The 25,727-nt window shown below is 52.1% G+C and overlaps 1 protein-coding gene across 1 annotated transcript in view; it reads right to left on the bottom strand.

The window, feature by feature from the left end:
* Positions 1–23,146, bottom strand: part of KLHDC4 (kelch domain containing 4) — a 35,127-nt gene extending 11,981 nt beyond the window's left edge. Inside the window, exons 1-5 of the mRNA XM_006212412.4 lie at positions 22,986–23,146; positions 21,983–22,074; positions 19,253–19,331; positions 18,639–18,737; positions 9,197–9,333 (exon numbers count right to left, since the gene is read on the bottom strand). Of these exons, the coding sequence (XP_006212474.2) occupies positions 9,197–9,333; positions 18,639–18,737; positions 19,253–19,331; positions 21,983–22,074; positions 22,986–23,084 (506 nt within the window). The 5' untranslated portion in view covers positions 23,085–23,146. The remainder of the gene's footprint in view (positions 1–9,196; positions 9,334–18,638; positions 18,738–19,252; positions 19,332–21,982; positions 22,075–22,985) is intronic.
* Between the last annotated feature and the right edge of the window lie 2,581 nt (positions 23,147–25,727).

Below are 25,727 nucleotides of genomic sequence, written 5' to 3' on the forward strand. Positions count from 1 at the left end.
AAAGACCAATAAAACCAACAAACCTCTAGGCAAGCTAAGAAAAAGGAGAGAGGACACAAAGTGCTACTGCCAGAAATGAAACGGGGGTGTCACTACAGACCCCACGGAAATTAAAGCGGAAACGAAGGGACACTCGAGCAGCTCCCTGCCCACAAGCCTGCTGGCCCGCATGCAGTGGCCCTCCTTGGAAGAGACAGCCCACCAAAACCTCCACGAGAAGTGCACTATCTGAACAGACCCGCAGCCATTAAGGAAGTTAAATCAACAATGAACAACCTTCCAAGGCAGAAGGCACGAGGCCCAGGCGGGTTCCTTGGGAAAACGACTGAGCGTTTAAGGAAGAAATCACGCCAAACCGGCCTCGTCTCTCCAGGGAGGGCTTCCACCTTCTAGGCAGCGTCACCCTAACACCAACACCACACAGGCTTGATCACAAGGAAACGGTACGCCAATACCTCGCGTGCACACAGATGCGAAAGTCCTCAACAGAGCACTAGAGAACTGAATCCAAAAGCGCACAGAAAGGTTACACACCCTGACCACGTGGGATTCAACCCGGGTGTGCAAGGCTGGCTGCAAATCAACGTACTCCACCACGTCTGACAGACTAAAGAAGGCACGTCACACGCTCCTATCAAGAAATGAAAATCCAAAATCCATTCATGATAAAACTCCATAAACTCAGAATAAAGGGGGACTTTTCCAACTTGATAAAGATCTACAAAAAAACTACAGCTGAAGTCACACTTAATGAGAAAGCGAAAGCTCTCCCACCAACGTCAGGCACCAGGCAGGGATGCTCTCTCACCACTCCTGTTCAACTCTGTACTGCAGTCCTCGCTAGCGCAACAAGAAAATGAAATGAAAGGTGCGTGTACTGGGAAGAAAGATAAAAACCGTCCACAAACGACATGATCATCTATGTGGAAAATCTGAAAGACCCAACAGGAGAACTTCTGGAATTAGTCAGTAATTACAGCAAGGTTGTAGGCAACCAGGTTAATACACAAAAGTCAACTGTTTTCCTGCAAGTCAACAATGAACAAGAAATCTGAAATTAAAAGCCGTATGATTTACATCAGCACCCCAAAATGAAATACTTGGGTATAAACCTAATAACATATGTACAAAGTCTGCCTGGGGAAAACCACAAAACTCTGATGAGCAGAATCAAAGAAGAACCAGACAAACGGAGGAACACCCCATGCTCGTGGGTAAGAAAACTCAGTCCTGTCGAGTGTCAGTCAGTCATTCTCAGCTGGGTCTCCGATTCACTGCAGTCCCCATCAAGCTCCCAAGCAATTACTTCATGAATATCAACACGCTGGTTCTGAAGTCTGTATGGAGACACGAAAGACCCAGATTAGCCAACACAATACTGCAGGAGAAGAACAAAGCTAGAGACTTCAAGACCAGCTTTAAAGCTACCGTCATCAGGACACTGTGGCGCTGGTGGCAAAATAAACAGAGACCAATGAACAGGACAGCCAGCCCAGAAACAGACTCCTACAAACACAGTGACTGACCTCGGACAAAGGACCAAAGGCAATGTGATGGAGCAAAGACAGCCTCCCAACTAACAGTGCTGGAAAACTAGCATGCACACGCAGGAGAATGAACCTGGGCACAGGCTTCACACCCTTCACAAAAATTACTGAAAATGGAAACAGGTCTACGTGTAAACTGACAGATAAGCTGGACATCATTATAATTTAAAAGTTCTGCTCCGCAAAGGGCAGTATCGAGAGAGTTAGAGAAGTCACAGATCTCTGCAAGAGACACATCTGACAAAGGACTGTGATCCCAAATGCACCAGCAACTCAACCACAAACAACCCGACCAAAACAGGCCAACGTGGCCACCCAGACACACCGCCAGGCACCTCCGCTCACCATCTTCTGCGCCAGCGCCGTGGCAGCCTGGCTCTCCCACCCACACAATCCAACTGTGAAGTCCAGCGTCCCACAGAGACCTCAACACCGTCAGGCTGCACGGGGCGGTGGCAGCCAGAGCTCCTGGCTCAGCACCTCTTCACAGAAGGCAGTGTTCTCCACTTACTTCTACGAAGCTGTCCCCAAACCCGGAGCCCACCAAACCCGACACACAGACTCTCAGAAGGCGAGAGAAGCTGGAGCTGCCCGGCACAGGTGCCCCCCCCCACCCCCAACCCCCGCAAACCTCAGGCAAGGAGCTCGCTGCGCTCCGCGGGCCCCAGGGCCTCCCCTTTCCCCAGCCCGGAGCGGACTCCACTCTCACCTTTCTCCCAACGCTCCATCACTCAAATCTCCCACCCCTAAGGCCCTCAGCTGAGTGACCTCCTCTTAATGTGTCGTTCAAATGGACACCGCACTCACCCATGGAGAGTCGCCCAAACCACCAGTCTCTGCTCCCGGAGGGCGCGTCCTGCCTGTCCAACCTCTAAGCCTCAGCCTTGCGGTAGCCTCACCACATGCAGTCGACCAGCAGGACTTCAGCTCACTAAATCCTTCCCTTCCACCAGCAAGGGTAGCTTCCTTAATGCTACGTTTATATGCAACTTACAGGAAAACCTGTCCCACGTCGGTTTCGTCCTGCGAGACTGGTCCACGGAGGTAATCCTGGAGGCTGAATCTGCCAGCCAACTCACTTGACTTCGCTCCTAGCTCTGTACACCCCACAAATTTAGTCAGCAAATTTCCTTATCCAAATTCATGGTGACTAGACGGACAAGGCTCGGGAGGGTGTGCCCCGTGCCACCACCCCCGCCGTCATGCCGTCACTGGGCGCAACCCTGCTCTGCACCGTGGGAGCAGTGCGCTCCCCGGAGCCAGTCCCGCTCACAGGCCCAAGTGGCTGGCATGACGTCGCCACCCCGGGGTTGGGTGCCGAGCAGCACCCCCGCACCTGGCGCGGAGACCACCGACGAGCTGGGCAGGCAGCCCCCCGCACCCCCCGTGGAGCCTGCTGACACGCTCCTCTAACAGCGCCACCCAGGGAACAGATTTTCATTCAAAACCCGGCAGTTCCGCTTCCAACTCCACTTCCAGAAAAAGGCCCGCAGGAAAGCCCAGGGCCCCTGACGCGGCCTGGCGGCTGCGAGGCTGACAGCTCAGCGACCCACAGGCACAGCGCCGCAGCCACGCATCTCTGCGGGCCCCGGGCCCAGACGGCCAGGGCAGGGCCCCCTGCCCATGAACTGACGGCGTCTCACCCTCTGGTGAGCCAGGCACGAAGACTTAATTAACTTTCTGTGGCAGCAGCCAAGTACCACTGCGCTGTGTAACCAAAAAGGGAAAATTTTTCTAAAAAGAGACTCCATATATCTCTTTAGAAAATTAAGCCGCCCAAAAAATCCTATTTATATTTGACTCTCCAGTGGGCACTTTCCAACTGCCGTCACTCCTGAACACGGAGTCTTAAAAAAGTAGTGTCCTACTCAGCCAGGTCTGCAAGCGGCACAAAACCTCGTGGGCGCCGCTGCGGGGCAAGCGCTCCTACCGTGTCCGAGCCACTGCAGAGCGGCGTTCCGGCAGGGCGCGCCGCCATTCCGGCTCCCCAGGCCCCTGCTAAACAGCCACTGCGGCGATGGTCACACAAGAGGCACACGCACCAGACAACAATGCCATGGGCTTCGGCCACCAACAGAGTGAGAAGCGCTCAGTACACAAACGCTTCCTTGGGTTAAGGTTCACACCTCACAAAAGGTCGGCTGCAGTACCACGCAGTACCCGAGGCATTTACCGAGCAGAGGAACAATTTTCTCGTCATCCCAGAGGTTCAAGGCCACACAGGCCGACCTGATGGGACTCAGTGCAGTGGCCCATCCTCAGGAAAGGAAAGGGCCCGCCACCAAGAATGGTTCCCACACGGCCCCGGCAGGAACCGTGTGGGAGCGCCTCCCACTTCATCCAGCAGGGCACCTTCAGAATCAGCCCCACTTTTCCAAGTGCCACTCAAACCGCCGGCTCTGGGCTCAGGAAGTGTAGGGTACTTAACCACATTGCCCAGAATGAGCAGCAGTCTCGGCATCCGAGCAGCCTATAAACCACGTCCTCCTTTTATGGTAACCATTACTCCTAATAATACCACCACCACAACAAAGAAGCTGCCGCAGCAGGGTCTGTCCCATGGGAGACAGAGCAGGACGGTGATGCTCAGTCCCGCCTTGGGGTCCAGATGCCCTCGAACTCACACACTGAAACACACCAAGTCCCCATCTCCACCTGCTGGAGGAGACGCGGTGGGGGAAGGGGAGAGAGGCTGGATGTGCTACAAAGTAAGAATATAACTGGTACACAGAATCTGTGTTGCCAAATCAGGCACCTCCCACGGAAGACAGAGACCGAAGGGAGTCTCCCAACATCTGTGAAAAGCTGGCTGCACACGTCCAGCGTAAGATCAGGAGGCTGATGCCGGCATTTCGGCATCGTTTGCACTTTGCTCTTCATGGTGTTAGTAACACTACTTTTTCTCTGATTGTCCAAGTGCTATGATGCCAAATAAACATTCGTTGCTGGGATGGAGAACGTGCATAAACGAAGACAGTGAAAGACTGCAAATGTCTGCTTGTTGTAAACGTGCCACAGCAGGTGAGAAGGGAAGAAACGAAGGGGAAGCTGAACGCCAAGCATGGCCCGGATGAGCAGTGGGGGCCCGTGCTAGGCTCCTGCCTCACGCATCTGTGGCGGGGCTGGAGCCCTGCGTGCAAACCTCACCTCCAGGCCCAGTCTGCCCTCACATGTGCTCACCATGAGACCCGGGAGAAGGCTGACAGCAGGCCCATCTGCAGTTACCCGAAACCAGGAACTGCAACGGCCACCAAGCGTCAGAGCGCCGTGCCATCGCGCCACGTGGAATGTTGCACGGCAGACCACACGCGACATGGGTGAACTCACAGACGCATGCACGGTGAAGGGGCCAGGCCCCGAGCACGCCGTGTACGAGTCCGCTGTTCCCAGCACACGCACCTGGCCTGTGCAGGGGCCTGCGAGGACGACAGGGGCACACGCGGCCCCTGCGGGCAGACAAGGTCCTCTTCTGGGTCTGAGCACAGAGGTGAACTGACCTCGTAATTCACCTAGCTACGCGACTGCACTTTTCTTCATGTGTCTCTCACGTTACCGAAGTTTACTTTTTTAAAAAGCACTTTTACAGAAACCTTAGGGGCCAGGAGCACCACTTGCAGAGGCCGTCCTCTGAACTGATGGCTCCGTCCTGCAGGTGCTGGGCACCACCAGCTGCACTCGGTCCTTGTTACATGCACACAGGCCTCTGACCCCGCTCGGTGTCCAGTCACCAGCTTCCAGGGGCAGCAGAAGGCCTGCGGCCAGACGTGGCTCACGGCCTGTGCTCAGGTCTCCACACAGCATCCAGTGTGCAGCATCACTGCTAAGCAAGGAGGCTTGCAGGTACTGGGGGCTCAAGGCGTCCCCTTCATGGCCTGACCGCTGACCTCAGAACAGTCCTCATTGCTTGGGACAGGCCCTGCCTTTTCTTGCTGTTCCTTCAGACCAGCCCATGCAGAGAGTCTGGACGCACCGGAAACATCCCTCAAATCAGATCATCAGCACCAAAAGCACTCATCACATGAACCAGAAAGTCACCAGCGTGAAGGGTTCGTCTTGCCCTCCCATGGGAAAACCTGCTTAACCGCCAAAAAAGCAACTAAATACTCCAGACGCTGACTTCAGCCGGCCTCTGCTGGCCTTTACCGCCACGTAACCTTCCCACTCTCGGTCTCCCCAGCGGTAAAGCCACCCCCACGGAAGGGAGAAATCGTTTCTAGGAAATGATCACAGAATGCCAGCCAGATCCCAGAAACTGAACACATTCGTTCACAGCAAGCCCCTCCTGGACTTTTGTCGAGATTCAAGCCCACGTCACGCAGGCCCCCTAGGCTCAGTGTCCTCCCCCAGACCTGCATTTTGGTGCAATCTCCTTCCTTTTTCCTTCAGGTCAGTAAGAAAAATTTCAGAGGAGAAACTGCCAGCAGGGGCCCTCTTTCCACGGCGGCTGTTACGTCAGCGTCTTAACAACCAAGCCCGCTGAGAGCGGCAGAGCTCCTAGTCGAAGTCCCACGCGCTGCCGCCCAGCCCCGCGACCAGCAGGCCGGCTGGCCCCGGAGCCGCACAGCGCTGTGGTGCTCGGGGCAGCGCTTTAGTTTTGGAGTAAGTAGCGAAGTACAAAAGCAACAGCCACACCATTCCATCCTCATGGATCGAAGAGGGGCTTCGGGTGAGTTCTCTAACTCCCGGAAGGCAGCAGATGTTCTCACATCAGTGAACAGGGCTCAAAATAAGCATGAGACACCCCCCCGCCCCGCCAGTGGCGAGGCCTCCAGCTGTGATCCTGGCTGCCTGGGTCAAGGTCACTGGGGGACTGGCGGCGGGGCAGGGGGGGCATCATTCGAGTGCAGATTCCTGAGCCCCATTCTAAATCGGCTCTGAGTCAGCCTTGATGTCTGGGGTGAGGAGCAGGAACCAGGGTCTCCAAAGCTCCCCAGGTGCCACGTGCTGCAGTGATGTCCAGACATCACTCACAGAGGTGCCCTCCCAGCTCCCAACCGCCTCCCAGGGAGCAGCAGTCTCCCAGCCACTCTGCCACCGATTCCTGCAGTGAAACCTCAAAAGTTCTTTAAAACACCCCTTACAAAGTGCAGGTAAGGCCAGAAAACTGCTTATGCCACAGGACAGCCACCAGGGTGGTACCTGCTACGCTGTGAAGCCACGGTGGGCCCGGAGAATGAGTAAGACCCACCCTGCACAGGAATCCATGCACCGCAGAGCGCTGGGAACACCCGGGCGGGGTGCTCAGTGCCCTGGGAAACACCCAGACACAGGGAAAGGCTGCGGTATCACACGCCCCGTGACTTGGAAAATCTCCTTCTGAGCCGTCTTAAACTGCACTGAGAGAGAAAGCACAAACCTCAGACTCCTAAGAGGAGGCGAGCGTGGCGTTCCTGACTAGGAGGACTGAGGATGACAGACGTCTGTTCTCCCCAAGGGCAGCCTACAAATGGAGCAATCCAATCAAAATCCTGCTGTAATGTTTAAAAACAGAACTTGAGAAAATGGTTCTCAAGCTCTTACGAGAAATGAGCACATGACAAATTTTTTAAGTAAATGAGAAAAACCTTCTTGCTATCAAACTAAACCATAAAGCTACAGCAGCTGAGGGGAGTGTGTTGCTCAGCGGTAGAGCACGTACTTAGCACGCACAACGTCCTGGGTTCACTCCCCAGCAGCCCCCATTAAGTATATAAATAAATAAACCTAATTATCACCCCCCAAACAAAAACAAACAAACAAAACCTACAGCAATTAAAACGGAGCATCACCAGAACAAGAGCACACAGGAGAAGAGGAAGTCAGAGGAGCACCCGGGAGCAGCCCCGACCTTCCTGGACTGTGTATGTGCAGTGCGCGTGCACGCGACTGAGTGCGTGTGCCTGCACCAGCTCCCCGGCTCACTCTGCACACACACACACTTGGGCTTTTTCTCAGGCACGTGTCATGTCACATCTTGTTTTTTGCACAAAATTGCACGTGCTTTCTGTACAAAGTGAGGGAGAGCATTTCTTCAGGACTCCTGAAAGTGACTGCGGGCTCACGGCACAGGCACACGGAATGGCAGGCGCTGCCAACATTCCAAGCAGGATGCAGCCCCAGTTGTGCACTAAAGCGGGGCCGGGGGACAGAGGCCATGGCGAGCTCTGCAAAGGGCAGGCCCCAAGTGCTCCAGCTTCCTCGGAGCAGGCAGGTTCACATCACAGAACCAGGAAGGCCTGAGGGCCACGAGAAAGCACACGTCACAACACAGCCCAGCCCACGCTGCGGGACCCCCCGAGCTGCCACTGTCACTCCAGCCCCGGCGGGTGCTGCTCGTCTGCGTGGGCACCTGCATGGGCACCTGCATGCACGGGGTCTCTCCATAGTAATAACTAGGTTTTTAAAAGAATAACTGAGGCAAAGCAAGAAAGACAACAAAAAGCACGTGCTCTGGGCCTAAGTGTGCTTTAGATTATGGGGAAATGACGAGGTTTCAACATATACACAGCGAGATGGCTTTTAACATTAAAATAACTTCTTAACTATGGTGCCCACCAAGATGAGGACCCTTTCCCGAAGCAAGTCAGAGAAGGGGGAGGATGCGGTGCTGGGAGGGCCCCTAGGCTGGCGCCGGCTCTGGCTGAACCAGGACGGCCGCCGAGTCCGTCCCTGGAGGCTAGCCAAGCTGGGGGACTTTGTGCCCCTCCACTCGCACAGCGGCCACTGGTGCACCACTCCAGGCCTGAGGCCCATCCCAGCAGCCTCCACAGCCTGGCACTCGGGACTCCGAGTCATGGGACCGAGCACACCCTCCAGGGAGGGACACTCTCCTCAGGACTGACGCGGTCCTGCACCGCTGAGCTCCCCGACACACCTGCTACTCTGCCAGGAGGGCGGGTGGGGGTCGGTGTGCTGCCTTGGTGGTAGAGATGGTGCCCTGTGGCGACAGAGACCACACCCCCCGCCACCGGCGTGCTCACCGCAGAAGGATAGAGCTGCCAACCAACTCCACAATCAATTTGCGGTCCCACTAGATTTCCCTCGTACGGGATTTACAGGCAGACACACCATCGGTCTCTACAGAGTCAGGCGCGCAGCTCTGCCCGCTGAGGCTGCCAGGGGGAGCGTGCAGTGCTGAACGTCACCGCTGGGTCAGCGTCACCCACAGCAGCAGGAGCCACACATCAACGACGGGCAAGCCTGGTCTACCGGGAAGGGACGTGCAGGCTTCCCTGCCCTCCTCTCACCAGCCCTGCCGCTTCAACGTCAACCCTCTTCGGTGACACCACACTCCACCTGCAGCAAGCCGAAACCCAGAGCTGCCTCTGGGGACACATGGACGGCCCGGGAGGAGAAAAACCTTAAAATATGACAAACGGAGATGCTGGCGAGGGAGGAAGGGGAAAATGAGCCCAGATGTGGCACTGGTCCCGGAGACCCTGCAATGCCCTCAGGGAGCCAGACATCAGGCAGCCGGTGCCAGGCGGGGCTGCCCCGCAGGCTCTCCCCTCACCTCGGCCCCAGCGCGGCTGGCATCCCAGGGCTGCGTGGTCTGTGCTCCGCCGAGGCCGGAACTGCCCCACAAGAGCCGATCGTGTCACTGTGAGCTCGAGATGCTAGCATAGGACAGGAGCCAGCAGAGGGGTCAGACTCGCCACCTAGTGCCTTACCTGACTTGCTCCCAGGTCTTGGTGGCCAAATGCAGGACCCAGAGATCCTTGTAGTGGTAGAACTGCTCCCCGTCGGGAGAAGCAAACTCCCCGCCGAAGACCCACAGCTGTCCGCCGCCCTGAGGCACCACCACCGCCTGTCGAAAGAACGTGTCCGTCAGGCGCAGCCGCACAGCCCTCGGCAGCACCATGGTGGGGGCTTGGCTGCACCCACGCCCAGCGATCGTCTCCTCTGCCTTGCAGGGGAGAACTGCAGGCCGCTCATACACCAAGTCCTCCTGAGTCAAAAATCTAACACACTCGCATGCATTCCTAGGTTGCAAGATTAAACCCTCTTCTCTGCAGATAAACCCACATCTGCTGACGTCTGTTAAAATGGACACAATTACGTCAACAGTTAGTGGTAGTTACAACAGAAACCAAGAGTATTTTTTAAGTAAGAATCTGTACTTAATCATGAATCCCTTACCCAGCTATCAGGCACTGGACACCCAACTATACTAACGACTAAAATATACATGTAATATGCAGTGTTTACATACATTGTTCACTTTTTTATTTTCTAACCACTGAAGCCTGACAGCAACGCCAAGGAGAGCAGTGAGAGCAAGCCCCTCCAGGGCTGCCGCCTCCCTCACCCGGTCGTCAGCACGGAAGCCCCGCTGACCAGGTGTCATGAGACGCCACATGTCCAAGACCCATGTGGGCATGCTTCCTGGTATGACTGGGCTTGCAGAATACCCGAGCACTCGCAGAACACGGGCACATCTCATGAACCAACCTGCTGACAGAGGGGGAGGCAGCTGAGCACGGAAACCCGGGGCTCATGTCCCATGAGCAGGATCACCCTCCGCGTTCCCAAGGGCACGCACTCCACAGAAGTCACGTGAGAACTCCCGACACCCCTGAGCTGGAGACGCACAGCTGCCCAAGCCACCTGGTGTCCCTCAGGGACCTCGCACTCCAGTTCTCCGTCACCCGCAGAGCTCCATCTCCAGGGGCGAGGCCAGCATCCTGGACTCGCAGCCAGGGGTCACCACGCTGGATGCCCCAAGAGAAGAGGCAGGCAGCATGCAACCAGAGAGGCCTTTCCAGAAGCGGAATCGTATCGCAGAAGAGAATGGATTCAGCAAGTCACAAGAGGGCACGTACTCTCCCGCACAGAACCAGCTTCACAGGTGCAAATACAAGAAAGCAGACTTGAGGACCTTTAAAGGCGACTCCTAGACCACTAGCCCAGGGCTTCTGAGCTCCAGGCTGCACTGTCTGTCGAAGCTGTCAGGGCCTTCCTCCAAATAGGGGCCACTGTTGCGGAGATGGTCACAGCCTGGCTGGTTTTATGGGTAGCTGACCTGTGAACCAAGTGTCTGCAGGGACAGATGTCACAGAAATGACTCCTTCTGCGAGCACCCCGCAAATGTGGGGACACCGCCCTTTCGGCGAGTACCACCGGGGAGCAGGTGCCGGGCCAGCCTGCCCAGCGAGTCCCAGCCCAGGGCCCAGGCAGCAAAGCAGGCAACCAAGCACGTCCTTCACACCAGGGGCAGGGCAGCGGACAGCCGCGGTCCAGCCGGGGGCCCAGAAGCAGGGCCCACGGCAGCAGGCACAGCGAGGACCGGGCAGGGGATCTGGGTCAGGGTCTGCTAGGTGCCAGGGGCTCCCAAGCACTGTGTGAATGCCTCCTGCCCTCGCAAACCTCCACAGACAAGCACACAGTGGACGGCCAGATGGGGTTCCCAGGAGACCCGCCCCAGGCACCCTCCAAGCACCCCCAGGCTCCCACTGCAGTGGGCGTTCTGCACATCACTGAGTTTCACGCTGCAGAACCTCAGCTCCGGCACCTCCGCAGCTCCAGCCCTGGACTAACTGGGGGGTCCTGGTGACACACTTAGGCCCCCTGCCCCCATTTTCACTCAGTCCTGTGCATCCTCTCAGCACCGGGGACTGGCCCACTGAGACACAAGCCAGTCTCCTATCACTCCAAAACCCAGACGGGTGAGTCAGCTCAGGTCCCAGCCTAACTTGATGAAGACAGGCGGTACACTGGTGCCACGCACTACAGCGGAGCTTTGAAGTACGATAGGAGGCCACATAACGTCCCAGGACAACACTGCAAACAGTGCGTCCACTGGGAAGAGCAGCCCGGAAAGAACACGCATTCGTGCACGTGCACACACACACTTCTACACGTATGTACACACGTGGGTGCACACGTGCGTTCCAACTAAGATGAAACCCAGAAAGACGTGCAAAGAAAAGACACAGAAGACAGAATTAACAGTTCTGGGAGGAAGGACAATGGACTCACTTTCCTTTTCTTCTTTTCACAATGAATTATTTATTTCTCACATAGTTTTTAAAGCCATTCTTGAAAAAAGAAGTCAAACTCCAGACAAAAAAACACAGACTGAGCCAGAGCTCGCCTTCCTCGTCCCAGCACACCAGAACTCTGGGGCCCACACCAGGGCGGAGGATGGTCAGTAACCTGAGCGCCCTGTATTACCCTCCTCCTCAAAGGCAGCACAATCCAAGTGAAAAATTCACGGCCTGTCCAGGGGAAGAGGAAAGCCACAGAAAGGCGGGCATGAAACTTCCACTCCTGGCCACGCCGGCCCCCACCACACACAAAACCTCAAAGGCAGCTAAGCCAGGCAACAGGATCCCCAGACGTGGTCAGCTCAGCCTCCATCCCTGCAGACAGCACCCCCGTGGCCTTGCAGCGCCGAGGAGGCAGAGCTCAGAGTTCAGGGAGGCTGAGGCAGCTGAAGGCGCAGGGCCAAGTCCCAGAGAGAGAGCACCTGGAAGTCCGGGGGGCCCCTGGGGCCTGCGCACACTGAGCCGCACGTGTGCACACTGAGACCCCCGGCGGCCGGTAGGTGGCCACTTGACCACTGAGCTATACCCTCCCCGCCTAAAAATGCCTTTAAATAATAACTGTCTAAAGCAAAATCAGTCACGTTGTGCTGCGGGGCTTCCAGTATATATAGAAACAAGATACATGACACCACCCCCCCACAAAGGACAGAAGGAAACCTGGGTCTCCCACCACAAGGCTCTCACAGCTAACAAGAAACAGCACGCCGTCTGTCGGGCGTCTGTGCTTAAGCTAGAGGTATACTGCAAGCCCCAGGGCAACCATGAACACAAAACAAACAAAAATGAGGGGCTGCTAGTAAGCCAGCGGAGAAGATTAAAAAAAAAAAAAAAAGGAATATTGAAATACAATCAGCCCAAAAGAAGGCAAGGAAAAAGGAAAGGGAACACAGGACAGGTGGGACAAACAGGAAACAAACAGCAATATCAAAAACGTCACTGACAGCTACATCAACAATCACATTAAAGGTGACAGACACACCAAGGAAAACGCAAAGGCTGGGGGAGGGTGCAGCTCAGTGGCAGAGCACATGCTTAGCATGCACGAGGTCCTGGCTTCAATCCCCAGTACCTTCCTTAAAAACAAAATAAAATAAAATGTGCATTTCCCCACATTAAAAAAAATTTTTTTTAATTTTTTTGAAAAAGCAAAGACTGACCAGATTTAAAAAACAAGACCCAATTATAGTTCTGTTTACAAAAAATGTACTTTAAGTGTAAAGACACAAATGAAAGAGTAAAAGATCAAAAAAGCTATCCCATTTAAATATTAATCCTAAGAAACCTGGGGTGGCTGCACTGACAGCAGGCAAAGTAAGGTTATCGGGGATAAGCCAGCGAGGACGTGGAAGATGTGACCACCACCCACCCACCTGAACTAATCAGGACACCACACCCGACAACTAAGGGCGCGCACGTTCTTCCAAACACACTCAGGACGTGCGCTAAGACAGACCACACAGCCACAGTCCCCTTCTCAGAAAGTTCCAAAGGACTGAAATCATACAAGTGTTCTTTGCAACAAGATATCTGGGAAATCACCAAATGTTTGTTAATTAAACAGCACGCTTCTGCAGCCAGAGAAGACAACTCGCCAAGCAAGTCCGGCCATTCACTGTGAGTGATGATGGAACACACCAAAACGTGTGGGGCGCAGCGAAGCCGTGCCTAGGGGAAAGCGAGCACGTTCAGTGCTTATATTAGAAAAGCCTTTATGCACTAACAGTCGCCTTACAGGGGTCCCAGAAAGAGGAGAGAAAGAACCTGAGAAAGTATTTGGAGAGATAATAACCAAAAACTTCCCCAGCTTAGGAAAGGAAACAGTCATCCAAGTCCAGGAAGCACAGAGAGTTCCACACAGGACCAACCCAAAGAGGAGCACACTGAGGCACACAGTCATCAAATCGACAATTAAGGATAAGGAGAAAATACTAAAATTAGCAAGAGAAAAGCAACAAATAACATACAAGGGAACTCCCAGAAGGTTATCAGCTGCTTTTTCAGAAGAAACTCTGCAGGCCGGAAGGGAGTGGCATGACGTATTTAAAGTGATGAAAGGGGGAAACTTACAACCAAGAATACTCTATCCAGCAGGGCTCTCTTATTCAGACTCCGTGGAGAAATCACAAGCTTCACAGATAAACAAAAGCTAAAAGAATTCAGCACCACCAACCCATTACAACAAATGTTAAAGGACCTTCTCTAGTCATCAAACCGTAAGAAAAGAGAACAAAAAGAAAGAGGGGAAATAAAAGCACCCACAAGATTGCTTTGGCAGTTCGGGGTCTTTTATGGTCCCATATACATTTTGGAATTGTTTGTTCTAGTTCTGTGAAGAATGTCGTGAGTACTTTGACAGGGGTTGCACTGGATCCGTGGATTGCTTTGGGTAGTGTGGCAATTTTGATAATGTTGACTCTTCCAATCCAAGAACACAGACATCTTTTCATTTCTTTGTATCGTCTTCAATTTCCTTCATCAGTGCTGCGCAGTTTCCAGGGTACAGGTAACCTCCTTGGTTAAGTTTACTTCTAGTTATTTTGTTGTTTGTGATGCAATGGAAAATGTTTACGTCAATTATAAAATTCTGGGTTTTGAAGTGAGGAAAAAAAAAGAGAATGAAGGGCCTCAAATGGCAAATATCCTTCTTTCTTATGGGTGAGCTGTATCCCATCACACACACATGCTGCATCTTCTGTATCCACTCATCTACTGACGTGCACTTAGGATGCTGCCAGATGCTGGCAATCACAAAGAACGCTGCTGTTAATAGCAGGTGTATGTATCTTTTTGAGTTAATTCTTATTTTGTGGTTGGCTTTATTCCTTTGATAACAATGTAAGTTTAAAAAGCTAAAGCTCTAAACGTTCTTAGAAGCAATGAACAGTAGATATATGTAAGTTTTAAAAAATATGTGCAATGCACTGTATATATGAATTTACATTCAATATATTGTATATGTGCAAATTGTAACAATTCTACCTAATAAAACAGAAAAATGAAAAAGAAAGCTTTTAAATAAGTAGATCTACCATTTCCACTTTAAGAAGCTAGAAAAGGTAAAAAAAGAAGAAAAAAAGTAGAAATTATTGAAAAAGAAAAATGGATAAATACAGAGAAAAAAATCAATGAACCAAATACCAAGGAAACAGGGAAAAGTACACACGAGCACTTGAACACACCTCTGTGTGGGACCTGGCGCTGGGACTTCCAAGTCACCTGGAACTTCCATCTCCAAGAACTGTTTCAAAACCGTACCTGAGAGGCACCAGGCAAAGTATTCCCCTCACAGCCTTAAACCAGGACTGTTCTTTAAAGATTAAAACGCAGAAGGCACCTTCATTGCCTCATGCAGCCCCAGTCATCCAGTGCAACCAGGAAATTCAAGTCAAACAAACCAAGCGAACGGCTGGTCGCTGGAGCGCAGGTCACGCAGCAGTGCCAGACGAACACCCAGGGCCACCCCTCCAGTCCACGTCGGCACAGAACAGCGCCCCAGAGAGAAGCCCTTAGAGGGCACCAGTTAAAGACATGTCGTGATAAAACACAATTGTACTTCCTGCTAAGTTATTTAAATCCTTAAGAAATTATATAGTGAAGAAAATCTCTTTACTTGCCGTTCCTAAAGAGGAAGAAAACGGAGCTTAAGATAAATTCATCTTTTTTCCTTCCCTTTTGCAAAAACAGCATGTGCGTTGCCTCTGGTTAGCACTTTGCTCCCAGAGCTACTGACGACGCCCACAGACGTCTCTGCCAGCACTTCCTACGTCCACGTGGACGGCAAAGCAGTCACACTACTGTAAGAGTGTATACAGTTCACTCGCCTTCAACAAGGTGTGTTTTAAAATTCGTTATTTCAAGTAATCTGCCCTGTCAAATATTTTTAAACAACTATTTGTGGGTAAAAATGAGTATCAGCTTTGTATCAAAGCAACAAAACAGAAAAAGAAAAAAGGAAAAGAACGCCTTCTTGGGTAGAAGGATGACACGTGAAACTTGGGACTCGGCTGTCGGGTCTCATAACCCAAGCGCAGAGGCTCCAGTCTAGCCCCGGTTCCATGTTACCCCCAAATCACCTCCACGTCATAACCGTGGAGCAGGTGGAACGGCACACAGTCTGGCAAAGAAGGACTCTAGTTCAGACCCCTGATCAGTGCCAAATTCTCCAAGAACGTATTTTCTCAAGGTCACTGCTGGTTATAACTGAGCACATAATAAACATGAAGTACTCTACCACATCCTAAAGTGTAAGAAAAACAGCTACTTGCTAAGGGTACCCACAAAATGCAAATTTACCTCAAAACATAACAGGCTCAGGGCCAGTGAGGATGTCTTAGAGAGTTCCCTTCAGAAGGAGCCAAAGCACTTTAACAAAGTCACTTCCCGCGATGCCTTCTGAGACGGGTCCCCCGACCGCGGGCTAACCGGGCAGGAGCCCGCCGCTCACAGGCTCTTCAGCAGAGCCAGGCTGGGCTGGAGGGAGGCGAGGGCGGGGCAGGGCGGCAGCTGCACGCAGCGCCCACTCACTGCACCATCCCGTTTGTCTCAGCATCGAACCAGGTTACACCCCTGGCCCTCCTAGAAGTGATGAACCCACGGACTCCAGAAATAAAGCAATAAAAAATAAAACTCCTTTCAGTATGTACACTCATGCACACCCCGGAGCTGACAAAGGCCAAGCACTGCCCAGTGACCAAGTGGGCCAAGGAGGAGAAAGCAGGACGGGACTGCCCCAGGCACGTGGCGGGGCTGCCTCGCCAACGCCCACTTCCCTGCTTGTCCCAGGAGGCTGCGTGCTTCCCAGGTGTTTGGGTTTCTGTGCTGTTCTCTTAACTGGAATAAAATCATGTCCAGAAGACCTTACGTTTACAACCTTCTCTCTAAATGCCAGAAGAAGAGCACAACGGAGTCCAAAACGACACTGAGACTCCGTGAGCGGATCCTGATGTCAGGCACAGGCGCCACTTTTGTGATAGCCAAGTCCTAGAAATGCGTGCCACCATCAGGACCAAAAACCACAAGACGTGGGGCATCACCAGGGGTGGCCAACATGTCTTTTCTGTCACTATATCGCAGCCCTAGATGGTGCCTCGCCCATCAAAGACACTCAGTATTTCCCAATGGACGAGGCGGCAACGTCTGCTCAGGTGGAACGCACTGAAGCTCTGGCTCAGCGGGAGGAAGAAGACTTCGGCAGCTCACACGGACACCCTTGCACAATTCTGCTCATCTCAGCAACAAGCCTTCTGTGTACGTTAACTTCTCCATAAACCAATCACTGCTCGTTAGTGCACGAAGGCCGATAAGAACAGAGATGAGGTTTTTCAACCACATGGAACTTTTTTCCTATTCTATGTGAGTGTGCACTTTGCTTTAAGTGCCTTTAGTTACTGCTTTGGGAGAAACCACCTACCAGGTGAGTAAGACATCAAGGCCTCCCCCCCCAACCCCCAGCAGTCCGCTGGGTCAGGCCAGGCGCAGTCCAGGCGGGGGTCTCAGAGCAGCAGCCCAGGCCTGGCAGGCCGCCGGGCACACCGCCAGCAGGCCTCGCGGCCCTATCCCTTTTCCCACTGGCTGCATTCATTTAGAAAAGGTATTAAACTCTCAGATTACACACTGAAATAAACCTCATCCCCCAAAATCCAGGACCTAGGAGAAAAAGAATGAAGGGTACACATGTAAGCTTTCTCTTTCTTCTCCTTTCGCTCCTAACTGATGAAAGAGGAGACAAAGAACATGGCTTCTACCATGACATTTGTTAAACTGGTGTAGAGTGAGGGAACTGGTATGTCCCAGAGTGTAATGTGGTAGGATGAGAACTGTTAATGATCTTTAGGTGAAAGACTTTATAACCAATTTTCTGTTTCCCACAGCTCTGACTTGCTATAAAATCCACCGAGTAAACAGCAAGACAACCTCAACTACAGGGACATCACTAAGCCCCAGACGAATAAAGTCCCCCTAAGGTGTGTGTGTCGAGCACCCTGCCTGAGTAGCTGACTTAAAAACCTCAGACTCACCAAGGAAGCCCCCAGCCTTCATTCCTGGGGCCCAGGAACTGATGAGGTGTTGGTGGGGTTGCGGACTCAGGGGGCTCCCTGCCGGGACAGAAAAGGACAGGACTGGGTCCTCGGCCTGGAGCAGATTCATTCTCGGAACTGGAGTGGACTCTGGCGAAGGGACTCGAACTTATCGAGACCCGTGTGTTTATTAAGACCCAAGCTTACTAAGATCTAGTTCTTAAACCAGAAAGCAGTGCACGCCTCTTTCCCAGACGATGAGCCGGTCCAGGAGCCTGCAAGGCTTGGAGTGCAGAGACATCTACGCACTTCAGGTAGGCGGGTCCCCTCGCAGACTCGATTTCCATCAGGCGGCTACTTCTGAGCCCAGAATCAGACGAGGGGAAGCACACACCGTGGAGGGCGCCTCAGTCACCCCGCGCCAGGCCGGCACCGGGGAGGTATCGTGCCTTCTCGTTGTTCTTTGAGCCCCAACACCATTCCAAGTACCAGGTTAGAATAACGAACAAGACAGACCAACGCCTGTCCCTGTGGAGCTTACGAGTCTGAACAAGGAACTCCCCACAGGCAGCAGCTCCGACAGCTCCCCGGGGCCAGCAGAAACCAGCCAGCAGCATGCCAACCGCGTGCTCCTGCCCCGTATCCCTGGTAACGGCTCTTCCCTCTACCACAGTTATTCTCCGTAACCACTCATACCTGCCTCTGAACACTGCTTTCTCATTCCCCCTCTCTGGTCACGGGATCCTGGGTCTCTGGGAGCCTCTCTCGCTCAAATGGAGAGGGAGCACTTTGCTGACTGCTCCACGCCAGGCACCACACCATGTATTCTCAAACCACCTGGAGGAGCAGGAGCTCTTCTCCCAGTGGTACAGGCGAAGACACTGAGCACAAAGCAGCTCAGTGTCAAGTCCAAGTCACAGACAGGGCGTGAGGACCACATGCGAGGCCCAGCCGCCCTGTACGAGGCTGCCCATCATTTACCAACTGTCGGGCCCATCACAGAGCCCTCAGTGACAGCCAACAGCGAGGAGGGTCACACCAACACGCACCTGGTGAGCACAGCGCCTCGGAGGCGGACTAGGGATGTCAACTTTGGTCCAGGCATCCTTCCGAATGTTGTAGATGTAGAGTTCATTATATAAAAATGTCTGCAGAAAGAAGAGGCACTTTAGTGTCCCAAACGATCCTTCCATACAAGCGACGGCCAGGGGAAGGGAGGGTCTCAGTCACTAGCTCTTCCCGGGAAAGGGTTTCCTAAGGTGGCTCCTGGATCCTTTCGGATGATGACAACGACAAAGGCCACCTCTGCACCACCAGGCAGGGAAGGTGAACTCATGCTTTTCTAACTCTGTCATTACAGCTCTGAAACACAGGTCTTTCTGGCCTGCTCAAAACTAAAAATTAGCTCTACAATTTAGCAGCACTTTCCCTGTTCAAAACACTGCAGGAAAGCCACAATGAGGAAGAACAGGGCTAGTCCGCCTCACAAGGGCAGTACAAGGCGGCCCTAACGGTCTCTAAAGGAGCCCGGTAGCTTGTCAAGGACCACGCTGCATGCCAGTCCTGACATCCAATGGGAGAGGAATTAAAGTGCTTTAAATTAACTTTACTCTAAATGAGACCCATGAAAATTCGGAGAGAAAGAAAAAAATATATACTTTACTTTTTGGCCATTGAAATATTCACCTCCAAAAAGGATTAATTCATCTTTCTCAGGATGAGCGGAGAGTGAGGCATTTAACCTGCAGGAGACAAAAGGAGCAGATTAACAGAGAATCAAACCATCCCATGCCCCACCTGAAAGCCGTCCTCCTCTCCACCAGCCACAGGCCTTTTCTAAACTTCTGCTAAAGTGGAGCCTGGGACTGAGAGTGGAGGCTGAGGCACAACCCATAAAGGCAGCCTTGCGGTCATAACACTAACACCCAGGCTCTCTCCCCTAGGACGGCCTGGCAGTGAGAAGTCTAGCTGTTTCTACTAAAGTGCCAAATTTCCCAGAACTATCCTATTTTAAGGGTCTGTCCTCGTCAATCACAATCAAAACTGTTGTAAAAGATCATAAGTAAGCATTTCAACAGATGTCGCAGATCCCTTCCACCTAGAAATTGCAAATACTTTTCCTCTTACTTCATACACAAGGACAAGAACACCATAAGGGAATTTTAAGTACGTCCCGACCATTTGGGTAGAAAACAGAGGATGGTGACCGGGAGGGTCATCACAGGAAAACATCCTTCTTGCAGAATCCTCTCCGGTGGCATTCCCCAAGGTGCCTTCCACAACAGTAATTCCAAGATGCTTCTCAAGGGAAAAGGGATTCAAGGTCAAGTTTGGAAATTCTGAAAGCTGTTTTCCTCTTGAGGATTTACTGTACACAGAAACATTCTACAGGCTGAGAGATTCTCTAGTAAAGAAACCCGTGTTACAACAATGCGGCCGCTGTGGACAACAGTCTCGTGGTTCCTCAAAATGTTAAACACAGAAACTACCATATGATCCAGCAATTCCTCTCCTAGGTACAGACCAAAGAAAACTGAAAACAGGGACTCAGGCAGACACTCGCATGGCACGTTCATTACTGCACAGCATCACACACAACAGCCCAAAGGCGGAGACGACCCAAGTGTCCAGCAGCAGATACACAAAATGTGGTCCATCCATACAATGGACTGATCCAATCCTGGAAAGAAATGAAGTTCACATTCAGGCTACAGTGCGGACAAACCTTGAGGACGTTACATCAAAGGACAGCAGCCCATCACAAAATGACAGATAGTGTGTGACTCCACTTGTATGAAACGCCAGGAGAGGCGGATCAGAGGGACAGGAAGCAGAGGAGGGGGACCGGGGTGGGGGAGGGGCGGTGGCAGCTTAATGGGTATGGAGTTTCTCTCTGGGGTGGTGATGATTCTTGGAAGTAGATGATGGTGATGGCTGCACACCACTGGAAATGTAACCCCACTGGACAGTCCGATTAAAAGAGAGATTAAATTGGAAATTCTACATTGTATGTATGTTACCACAACAAAGAATTCAAGAAAAGGAAACCAGTGTTTCCCAAAGTTCTCTGACCTTTAATCTTTTCTCACTTATTATTATCAGTTTTCTGTGGGAAAGTAACAGATACAGCTTTGGAAGCAATGATCCCATTCAGGCCCAGGAAAGGGAAAAATGAAGCCAGATTCCTGATCGAATTTATTACATGAAGAGCAGGAAGGACCTCCGACTTTGGGAGCTGCTGGAAAGGGGCTTGTGTCCACCCAGGGGTGACCCACTTTGCTCCTGACCCAGAGCAGGGACGACGATGCCCCTGTGCGAGGTCACCGGGATCCAGGGCCAGCCCTGCATCAAGGCGGCACTCTTACCGCCTCCCTTCCCAGAGTGCTGCACCCAGGCCTCCACAATGAAGGAAATCATTTCTCAACTGAACAAGACAGTCCCAGATGCCTGTGAAGTTAAGGTGTTTCCCCTTCCCTGAGGGACACAGAATCTCTTCACTGGGTCATCCAGCCTCCTGAGGCTCCTAACTCCATCACCACGTGCCCTGGCTCTACTGAGAGGAGCAGATACAACAATTACGGAGCCCAGGATGAAATTCTAGGACACATGGAACTCAGACGCCGAGGGGACAAGAGTTGAAGCAGAAGTAGCAGCAGCCGAAGGAAAACACAGCCTGCTCCCCTCACCAGCTCCTTCCACAAGAGCCTAAAACCCTACAAAAGCTCTGACTGTCTCACATAAACTACAGACTCACTTAAATTGGCTTATAGACGATTTGTTTAACAGTCACACTTTTCATGTGGAAATTCAAAAGCACTATGAACAAATACAGCAAAAAGCTATTTTGATTTTTAATAATTAGGCTTATTTATTTATTTATTTATTTATTTATTCTTACAGGAGGTACTGGGGATTGAACCCAGGACCCTGTGCATACTGAGCATGTACTCCGCCACTTGAGCTATACCCTCCCCCAAAAGCTATTGAAATTTAATGTTTTCCACCTGTGATGTGCACTTTACAAACCCAAGAACCAGGAAAAGCTCACTGGGACGATGCTTTAGTCCACAAATTACCACCAGCTGGAAGGCTTTCAAACCTGCGCGAGCTCCCTGATGAACACCTGTGCCTGGAGACCTCATTTCCATGTTTCTGTGCAGCCATAAAGCTGAGTGGCCTCACTCCATTCTTCAAAACGGGAGAATGCTTTCAAATTCTCATGTGTAAGGTAGAAACGAAAAAAATGTTTTGTGGGAGCTGATCTGGCAGGTTTTAATGATGAAAATGCCCCAAGTGCCTGCTTATTTATAAAAACATGGTGCCTACTCAAGCAGTTTTCCCATCTATAACAGAAAACGGTCAGAAGCTACGAGAAGAGTCTGTGCTCGCTTACCGTGGGGAAGGTGGGGCGCAGGGCGTTTCCACAATCTGGGTCTTTTTGGCATCCAGCGTCTGGAAGTGGGCTATGAGAGCTTCAAGGTCCTCCTGCAGGCAGACAAACAGTCACACGTGAGACGTTTTCTTAAATCCTATCACGTGGCCAAAGCCTGGGTCAACTTCCCCCAGTCCTTCTGAGCTGACAGGTCCAGTCACATCTGTGAATTAGAACTTGTTCCTTCCAATTCGAAGACACAGAACCTGACACATGGGAAAACACCCAAAGCTTGCGCGTGTACCACCTCATTCCCAAACCTCAGGCCCCCGCCCCGAGGGGCCTTCCTCTTAGACAAGCCCGCCCAACTCCACGCCAACACCTTCAACCACGCCTGGAAACCCAGGCCTGGGCTGTCCCACCAGCCAGCTTTGCTGTCTGCAGAGCAGAGTTTGATATCTTCCCGTTCATTTCTTTATTTTGTATCCTCCTCCCTCCGGCCAAATTCCAGCTCCAAACCACTTCGCGGTTGTGCGACCCTGAACTGCGTAACCTGTCAGGCAGGGATGCCAAAGCTACCTAACCCGCTTGCACGCAGCAGACACTCATTAATCATTATAGATAGCCCCAGGTTAGGCAGCCCGTGAGCAAGTCAGTAGAGAGCAGAACGCTTGACGCTTGCCTTTAACTTCAGCACTGAGCCATTTGCAGAGCCTGCCAAGGAGGGAGGGGGAGAAAGGAAAGACAGAGAGACAGAGCCAGACACAGAGAGGAAGGCCGAGATTGCCACCAACTGTTACGGAATATCCTCCAGTTCCACTTACTCCACTGACGCTCACCGCTCAGGGCTGCTGTGAGGATCACTCACCCACTTTTAAAGACGAGAACTGAGGCTTGCAGAGGCGAGCCCGCCCAGCCCTGCCCCTCCCAGAGCCCCACAGGGGGCCCAGCGTCGCCCCCGACCCGGGACGAAGGAGGCCACCCCGAGGAGCGGGGCAGCCCGCCTGGGGGAGGACGCGCTCACCTCCTCCTTCCGCGAGCGCTTGGACACCTTCTTCTCCATCTTGGCGGCAGTCTTCTCCGCCCCGCGGCCCTTCTTCTCCTTCTTGCCCTTCTTGCCCATCGCGCCGAGTGCGAGGAGACGCCAGGACCCAGGGAAGTGCTCAGGTGCGCGGCGCGCCGGAAGTACGTGTTTCGTGCGGCGCGGCGCGAGGGAGCACGTCACTTCCGGCCCGGCCCGCACGCACTTCCGCGCAGGCGGCGCTGGGCGGGGATTGGACGCCTTGGCAGCGTTAGGTGCTCTATCTTTGGAAATGGGGCCGGGGGCCTCGGGCTGTGGGTGGCCCCCAACTGGAAGCTGCGGGCCACGCCCCGTCCCCTCCGCCTGCTCGCGCGTCCCCCGGCGTCCCCCGCCCCCGGAAAGGCGCTCGTACACTTGCAGGACCCGCGGGCGCCTGGCGAAGGCGCTCCCTTCTCCACGAAGAACGCGCCAGCTCCCGTTAGGGCCTGAGGGTACTGTGCTCGAGAGAAACAGCCCCGCCTAGGGCGAGAGGCTGCTCAGTGGTGCAGCGCGCGCTCAGCGTGCGGCGGTCCTGGGTTCCATCCCCAGGACCTCCTTTAAATAAATAAGTGAATAAACCTGCTTGTAATCAAGGAAATAGGACAAGCTAAGGACGACAAGCAACCATTTGGCAAAGGGAAAGCATAAGTCAGAAAATGAGCTCCTTTCCTACTTTGTGGGGGAACTGGCACAAGACTCAGCCTTAAAGGAGTTCCCTCAGATCCAGTCAGTTTACTAAACGCTGAGCAGCCGGTGGGAAAGCTTTGTCCACAAACCTAGTTCTTTAAGGAGAAAAATAAAATCGGGGGAACTGTAGGGAAGAAAAGGTGGAATCGGGTTGCTGCCTTCCGCAGCCCTGATTGTAGAAGTCAATCAGAAAAGAGCTGCAGAACTCCACAGAAAGCTGCCCCCTGAGACTGCGAACCTGCAACAGTGAGCTCAAACAGCCAGAGCCTCGCTCTCGCCCCTCGGAAATCCTTACTTAGCCCCCTAGGGCAATATGACTTTAAGAACGTGCCTAATCCTTTTATGCTTTCCTAAGCGTCCTGGGCAACCTGCAGGCAAGGCACTTGAAGCAAAATGGCCCTTCAGTCACAGCACGTCTGTCTGCAGTACGTTACAGTGGTTGCTTCTGAAGGCTGTGAGAAGGCAGCCTATTTGGAAGATTTGGAAGGAGCTGCTAGATGCAGGGTCTATTACCGGAAAGGATCTTGAAGCTAAATTGGAAGGCTCTTGGATTTATGTCATGGTGATTTACGTGAGGTTGAAGCTCTCAGTACCAAGAAAGAAGGAGACCAGAACATTTAAGATAAGATCAGAATCCTAAAATAGTAAAAAGATTAAGTACAGGGTCCTATTTTAGTGAAATTCACATTTTTGAAACTTCAATGGATAATCTTGAATCTAACACATCAATAACTTTTAGTGTACCTTTTGTGCGGTCAGGCGCCCTCTGCTGTCTTCAAGTTGAAATCCAGAGAGAAAAAAAGTAACAATGGTTGGAACTTCTAATCACCCTCACCGCTAACTATGGGGTGTAGTTGGAAAGATCTCCCAACCGTGGTGTAGATGAAGTGGCCCTTTGTACGTTCCCATCTGGAGAGGGATGATATTAAACCCACCTTCTTACTACACAGAATCCTTGACAGAATCAAGTGAAATAATTTTTAAAACCTTAGAGAAGTAAAAAGCAAAAGACAAGTTTAAGAGATTCTGTGTGCTGTGAGGTGAGGTTAAGGGTATTGATTGGATACTGCGATGTGGGCATGTTGTACCAGACCACGTGGGAGACAAAACAGAAGACCCACCCCCCAGCTTGGAGGAGGCTTTATTCTAAAGAGACAAACATGCTGACATTCCTCAAAGGCTTTGTGAAATGAAGCCAAGAAGAAGGGGGAAGGAGTGGGTGCGGGAGGAGGGGAAAGGAAAGGAAAGGGTCAGAGTGACATCAAATCCTTTGTTTCATATATTTTGTCCAGTTTTCTAGGCATCTGAGGGGAAAGGGTATATCCAGTCTCTTTGTTCCATCGTAGCTGAGAGCAAAATTTTCTCCTCTTTGGAGTTAAAGTGTGCTGTTTAATCCCCAAATATCTAAAAATCTTTTTGTTATTTCTTTCTAGTTCAATTCATAGACTTGAGACACCTCAGAGTTTCGTGCCTTCGGTTTCCCTTCAGTTCTGCTTCAGCTTCATCCTACAGATTTTAGTATGTTGTGATTTCCATTCAGTTCAAGATACTTCCTGATTCCCCTTTTGATTTCTTCTTTGACCCCCGGCTTACTGAGAAGTGTGTTACTTACTTTCCAGATATTTGGAGATTTTCTAAAGATATTTCTAGGAAGTAATTTTCTTTTTCTCCGACTGCTTTTGCGATTTTATCTTCATCTCTATTACCCTGCAGCTCCACTACGACATGTTTAGCTATTAATTTATTTTTATCCCTCTTGCTGGGGAATTGCTAGTCCTCGTGAGGCTGCGCGCGGGGGCTTTACCGTCCCTGGGGTTTCTCTGTCCTTTCCAGAGGATGCTGTTGCCCCCTCCTCTCTCCTCCAGTTAAATGCATGACATCCCTTCCCTCTCTCTTCCAGGGCTCTTAACCTCTCTTGTCCATTTTCCATCTGTTTGTCCCTCAGTGCTGCCTTCTGGAAAATTCGTTCTGATTCATCTACTGATTCATGGGTTCTTTGCTCAGTCTAATCAAGTCTGT

The sequence above is a fragment of the Vicugna pacos genome, chromosome 21, assembly GCF_048564905.1.
Source record: "Vicugna pacos chromosome 21, VicPac4, whole genome shotgun sequence".
NCBI lineage: Eukaryota > Metazoa > Chordata > Mammalia > Artiodactyla > Camelidae > Vicugna > Vicugna pacos.